Source organism: Zingiber officinale, chromosome 6B, assembly GCF_018446385.1.
Source record: "Zingiber officinale cultivar Zhangliang chromosome 6B, Zo_v1.1, whole genome shotgun sequence".
Lineage (NCBI taxonomy): Eukaryota > Viridiplantae > Streptophyta > Magnoliopsida > Zingiberales > Zingiberaceae > Zingiber > Zingiber officinale.
This window is the reverse complement of record NC_055996.1, coordinates 115,943,408-115,949,769: the sequence shown is the minus strand read 5'-3', so window position 1 is coordinate 115,949,769 and position 6,362 is coordinate 115,943,408. Positions and strand designations below refer to the sequence as shown.

The window sequence follows — 6,362 nt, the reverse complement described above, 5'->3', positions numbered from 1 at the left end:
ATTTTTTTAAAATTTTATTTTTAATTTTTTTTATTTTTTAAAATTATTTATTTTTAAAAATTTTAAAATTTAAATTTTTTAAACATTTATTTATTTATTTTACATTTTTTAATATTTTTTTTTACATTTTTTCTCTTTTTTCCATATTTTTTCTTATCACAGGGTATTTTTGGTAAAAAAAATTCGTTAACCCCGGAATCAAGAAAAATCTTAGGGTGCGTTTGGTACGCGCGTTTTCCATTTTCATTTTCTGGAAAACGCGCGTTTTTTAGAAAACAGAAAACGACTTTTTATCATTCTCTGTTTTCCTAGAAAACGTTAGCTATTTTTTTTAGAAAACAAGCACGAAAAACGTAAACCAAACACCATTTTTCAGAAAACGTGCGTTTTTTAGAAAATGAAAACGAAAAACTCGTGTACTAAACACACCCTTAGTTTTGAGGTTTTCCGATTCCGGACTACATGATCCTTTTGCTGACATGTCGGGTATGGAACATTACTTGAGAATCATCGAATACCTAAATCAAATAAGATTTTTGTTGATAACTTTGAATGGATAATTTATCAAGAATAACCCCGAACCAAACTCACGCGAGGAGAAGCTGTCAAGTTCCCCTTCGAGTTACTGTCTCTCATCCGTAAATAACTCCGGTACCTCGCTCGTCGGACCTCTGCAATCTCACCGTCTGCTGAAATTGACACACACAACGCCGCTACGGTGGCGGCGGATTCTTCATGCGTGCGCCGCTCACAGTGGTGGTGACGCTCCGCCGCCTCCGGGACCACCTCTCCGCTGACCTCCGCCCATCCCCGCCCTTCCCCTTCTTACCTTTCTCCTCCTCATCCGGTTGCATCGGCGCACCTCATGCTTCCTGCCTCTCTTCCCTCGTTCCGGTTTCATTGGCGAGAAAACGAATCGCAATAGGCCACGGGTCATGCTTTCAGTTTCCTCTTTGCTTTCCCGCCGCCCGGCACCGTTGTCTTTAGGCCCTTTCTTGTGAAGTATTTTGCTAGGGAGTACTCATCGTCCGCGAGGCTTCCTGCAAGTGGCACTTCTGCTTCTTTGGCATCTCGCGTTCGCAGTTAAGTTTCTTTTCATGGAAGTGGGGGACCCTAGCTTTTACCTATTCATGGTTGCTTGTGATAGTTGTGCATGCGGATTATTCTTTCAGGTTTGCAAAGGATAAAACTATAGCTTTTGATGATGGGCATATGTCAGTTGTTCGTGCAGTACATTTGTTTGAATCAAGAAATCGAGAATATACTTCTTGATCTCTGTAGTTTCTAGCTTACATGACCTATGATCGACAAAATTTGCCCATCTTTTTGTCATTCTTTTTTCTCAATTCTATAAAGATTCCAATCTAGTATTTCCTTGTGCGGAGTTACTTAATTGACTTTGTGAAGTTATTTCTTGTAGGTGAAGATAAAAGTCAATCATTGACATAAATATGGTATTATATGCAGCATAAAAACCACGTAAGATGGCTATGTGGCAGACTTCTAGTCAGGAATGCCTTCTTTGCGTATTATATCTGTGTGCGTAGAGAAACATGCCAACTACAATTAAATGTTACAGATTTCTTATGTTCCAATCATGACCATGTTGGACCCCATGGTTGTTTTAATGTGATCAACCAAGTTAGGTTAGGTCCTGCTTGTTATTTGATCCCTGTGTCTAAGTTTTTAGGAGCTTTGGAGCGCAGGAAGTCGAGCGGAAGACGCAGCTAGCAAGAAGGATGACACAGGAAAGGAGCCGACGGGCTCAGTGCGTCCGAAGGACGAGAGAGATGCGGAAGAGTACACTAGTGGACGAGAAGAATGTGCGTGGCGTTTGAGAGACGAGAAGACGGGTCGGAAGCCTGCTCGAGGAGAAGGCCGGAAATTGTGTTCGGGTGAGCCCTATTTCAGTTGGCCGAAATCACCCAAGCGATCGGAGCTTCGGAAGAAGAGGAAAAAGAGAAGCTGGAAGCTATTTATACCATGTAGTGTTGGAGGCGCCTCAGACTTGTCCGAGGCACCTTCAAGCTGTCTGAGGCGCCTTCAAGAACATTGGAGGCGCCTCAGACCCAATCTACTTGACCGTTTGAGCGCGGATAAAGTTTATCCGATCAAACCCCTTGGAGGCGCCTTCAGGACTCGGGATAAGTTTTCCAAGAGCTATATAAAGGCCCCTGGAGCTAGGAAATTAATGAATCAACTCTGTAACAACTTCCTAGCAACCTGTAAGAGCTTTTAGTGTGTAAAAGGCTTCTCCGCCTTCAGAGAAGGAGACTTTTCTAGTGCGCTTTCCAACCGCCTTGGATTAACAACCTTCTTGGTTGTAACCAAGTCAAAATTGCTGAGTCTTCTTTCTTTTCTGTTATTCTGCTTTATTTAATTTTCTTATTATTGTTGCTATAATTTTAGAGTTGAAAGTTTGAGGAGGGTATTCTTATTTTGCAGGTAATTCAACCCTCCCCTCTTGCTGGCCCCGCTGCACCACAGACCACACTAAATGTAGTTATATCTACAATAGGGCAAGGGATCAACTCCCGGCAAGTACATGCCCGTGGGAAAAAAAACTCTCCCACCCCTAGTCAACTTGCCGATCGACTATAAGCTGACCCGTGATTTACTTCCCTTCACATAACCTGGGGACGGACTGTGAGGAACACTTGGGGTGAGCGTACTCACCTTTTTTGCTACAATCAAGTATGTATTGTTCTTTTTACACTTTTTTTTTTGTTTTTTTTTTCACTCAGTTAATATTGAGCATCCTGCTACTTTTAACTGTCATTTCTTGCTTAACAATCAATTCTTTTTTCTTCAGTCAGCAAGCAGTTAGTGCAGCATGTGGTGCAACTTCCTTGTCTTCTCTCTCAAGTTTGGAATGTGGCTGACAACTTCAAGCCACGTTATGTTAACTGAAGTTGTGCACTCAGTTGCAGACCTTGCTAATCAGGTAATGTTTGTTTTGGTCCCATATTATACCTTTTATGAAGTAACTATTAATATAAGATTTCATAGAGTTGAATGGTAAATAAGATTCATGGTGTATCCTAAATAGTTGGAAGTCACATCTTGTTGTTTTATGAACTTATGCTCCTTTTCTCATGTCTTGGAATCTAATATTTTGTACTATATCCTAGTTTCCGTCTTAGAATTCCTAACTTCTATTTGAGTTACAAACTACTTTGATATTGCATGCCCTTCGTGCGGTTTGAACAGCTCAAGATGTGCTTCTGATGCTATTCATCTGTAGGTTTATCCCAAATTCTTACCATATGTAGTGTATCCTGCAGCTATGGCTATTTAAAGGAAATATTTGTCTGGTCTTTAATATCTGCTGTCTGTATCTTTTGCTTAGGTTTGGGCGCAAACGGTTGTGCATGGGATGCAGAACCTATGGAAAGCTCATGTATGTCTCAGAATCTGTCGAACTTGACATCTTATAGGAATTTTGTCATTTAGAATATTTTCTTGCTTGATTTTACCTCATTGCTTTTATCTTTGTATGTTTCCTTTTTAACAGCCTCCTGAAAATATGCACTATGCTGCCTTAGTGATTGGTGGATCCTTCCTCGTAGAATGTATATATCTCACATTCATATTTATAATTTTGGATTTGTCATTATGATAATTTTACTTGCCCCAGGTGCTTCGCTGCTTGTTGCTATTAATGCTGTCAAGAAAGGTGCAGCTGCAGAAGGAATGAAATTGTGGGACTATGTTTGGCACGGCCATGATCCAACATCTGTTGCTGTTATGACAGAGGTTATCCAATGTTCCATACAGCTACAGAACATATGCTATTTTTTAAATAAATTTTCTTTGATAAATGCTTATATCTGGTCCATGTTTCTTATGTAAATAAATTGTTATCATCACTGTTACTATCCTTTAGATATTTTGTTTCAATTATCTATCTTCCATCCATTTATGAGCACTCTATTTTTTCTCCTTTTATAAAGAGGTCTTATTTACTGTTGACTATGCAGGATGGTGCTCCGGTTACTGGTATTGCAATTGCTGCAGCATCACTAGTTGCTCTTAAGACAGGAAATCCAATATATGACCCAATCGGCTCTATTATAGTTGAAAATCTGCTTGGAATGGTTTTATTATAAGTTCTTTTGAAACAGATCAATAGTTTTAACATGGGAGGCTGCTATGTTCCACTTGGATAATTAATACAGTTCAGCTGATGCTATGTTCTGGTATTTTAGGTTGCCTTATTTTTAATCCAAAGGTATAGGCATGCATTAATTGGTAGAGCAATTGATGACCATGACATAGAAAAAAGTATTACAGTACGTAACATGTTTAATCATGAGGCTTCTCTAACATGTTGTGTGTATATTTATATCTTTTACAGGTTGTAGATTTTCACTATGATTGCAACAGTGAGGTGATTGGTCAAAGCAGAAATAGGTATTTTTAAGACAGCTTGATTATCAATCATATTTTATCTTGAAGCCTGGCATTGCAAAGATTTAGATCATTAGATGTCTTGGGTGTCTCAGAAAAAATTACACTTACAATTTTTTTCTAGATGAAGTGTAACGAATGAAGTTTATTATGTATATATCTGGGGAAAAGACCAATTGTTTTACTGTATAGTAAATTTCTTATTCCTCTCTGGGAAGCACATTGAAAGGCTTTTGGATTAAGCGCGAAGGCTTCTACCGTTGTCATATTGTGATACAGATGTAGTGGTACAAAACTATTTAGAAAGAACTGAACGTGATTTATTTTCTTTCACTCATTGCACACTGCTTTATATTTTTACTGGTTTAGTGTTGTTGATTACTTTCGACCACTGCTAATACTTGCCTTATCCATTCTTAATCTACTTTTGATTTCCTATTGCTGCCATTTGTACTAGACAATTTCCAACTTATATAAATAGGATGCTTTTGAAACTCGCACTCTTGCATTGACCGTTTCGGGAAGCAAAATCTCAAGACGACAATGCATTTCTAAATGTTATGGCTGCTCATGGTATTTTCTCTGGTTTATGCTTGTCATTTACATATCCTACATCAATCATTAAGAGTTCGCCGGTGTGGTTGAAGGCGAGGATGTTGTTGAAGCGTTTGGCAGTGAAGCTGATAGGCTTGAATCAGAGATTCAGAAGATTGTTCCTGGTATTAGCAAAGTTGATATGGAGTCACATTAATCCTGAAGCAGTTCTCTCGGTTCCACAAATCGACCATCATGAGTTTATGTTTTTTTTTTCTTTTTGCTATATTTCATGACAAATCCAACTCTTTTATGTGAGAATTTAAAACTTCATTTCTTTAGAGGTCATGTTTTGGCCTTTAGCTGTGTAAATTTATCACAGATTCTTTATGGGAGGAAAAAGAAAAATTCATGACTTTTCGCATATTTATTTATATTGGATTATGTCCCTCAATCTTTCATTTTGAATTTTGAATATAAGTCTATCAAGGTGAATTCATGAATTTATTCATGAACTTGCATCCAAATTTAGACAGAAATAAGTGTATCTAGGTGAAAAATAACTATTTAAATCTATAACCGAGGGCGCATACTCCATGTTATTTTAAGTCGTGGTCGGATCGTGGTACAATTAAGTTGGTCCTGGCTGATCTAAGGCTGTCCTAGTTTGACCGTGTGCCACATAAATATTTACCCAAAGTCCAAAAGTTGATTCACTTGCTTTCACTATTTTTGTCAATTCGTCTCTAAATTAATAAAATAAATAAATCACGAATATTACTAATTATCAATACAATTGTCAAAATACAAAAGAAGATGTACTCATATGTCTCGATAGTTCTGCCCAGAAAGGACACCAAAGTCTTCGTGTGAGTTAGATTTATCTAAAGATAGGAAAAAGAAAATCCCTCAGTTACATGTGATATGTCGGACGTCTGTTGCCGAATCTACTCGATCCCACATTTTAGCATGCCTAGTGCAGCGACATGGGGCATTTAGAGCGGTTGTCTCCTCGATTGCTTTAGATTTAGAGCTAGTCAATCAAAACCATGTTTTGACCCTTCCCCCACACTATTCTTGTCCTCACTTCAGTTCTCCATTCCTCTTGCTTCAACTTTTTTTTTTTCCTTCTTCCTTCGACCTTATAATTATGCGTTAGGTATAAATCTCAACAATAACAAGAGAGAACTTGCCTGTCCACATACATGTAAATATTTAAATTTGGCACTGTTAATATATATATATATATATATATATATATATATTTATAATTTTTTAGATAATTTAAACTTTTTCTCTTTTTTATTAGGATTTAAAATTTTTTAACTTAACTATATAATGATTTATATACTGTACTTCTTATAATGAATTTTGGATTTAATAATATGATTATCTTTTTCCTTTTCTTAATTTCTACA

General features: G+C 37.4%; 1 protein-coding gene across 13 annotated transcripts; it reads left to right on the top strand.

Annotated features, from left to right (window-relative positions):
• Positions 1 to 624: 624 nt before the first annotated feature.
• Positions 625 to 5,361, top strand: LOC121989103 (metal tolerance protein C4-like). Of its 13 annotated transcripts, none has more exons than XR_006114180.1 (9): positions 625 to 1,082; positions 2,446 to 2,694; positions 2,813 to 2,944; positions 3,350 to 3,400; positions 3,515 to 3,572; positions 3,638 to 3,756; positions 4,358 to 4,413; positions 4,892 to 4,983; positions 5,058 to 5,361. XR_006114180.1 is itself a non-coding variant. In XM_042542947.1 (8 exons), exons 3-8 carry the CDS (start codon positions 2,834 to 2,836, stop codon positions 5,071 to 5,073), a joined length of 411 nt encoding a protein of 136 aa, XP_042398881.1. In that variant the 5' UTR covers positions 625 to 1,082; positions 2,446 to 2,694; positions 2,813 to 2,833; the 3' UTR covers positions 5,074 to 5,361. The 13 variants fall into 13 exon arrangements, 4 of the variants coding, with proteins under 4 accessions (XP_042398881.1, XP_042398880.1, XP_042398879.1 ...); XR_006114179.1 differs by lacking the exon at positions 4,892 to 4,983 and adding an exon at positions 3,981 to 4,231; XR_006114178.1 differs by lacking the exon at positions 4,892 to 4,983 and adding an exon at positions 3,981 to 4,231 and having other exon boundaries at positions 5,037 to 5,361.
• The last annotated feature ends 1,001 nt before the right edge of the window (positions 5,362 to 6,362 follow it).

What these genes read in the sequence shown, in the direction of transcription:
- LOC121989103 (XM_042542943.1), top strand. Translation starts at nt 2,834, where the DNA reads ATGTGGTGCAACTTCCTTGTCTTCTCTCTCAAGTTTGGAATGTGGCTG. An exon ending in TTGCAGACCTTGCTAATCAG is followed by an intron (nt 2,945 to 3,349) that starts GTAATGTTTGTT and finishes TCTTTTGCTTAG; the next exon opens with GTTTGGGCGCAAACGGTTGT. An exon ending in AGAACCTATGGAAAGCTCAT is followed by an intron (nt 3,401 to 3,514) that starts GTATGTCTCAGA and finishes CCTTTTTAACAG; the next exon opens with CCTCCTGAAAATATGCACTA.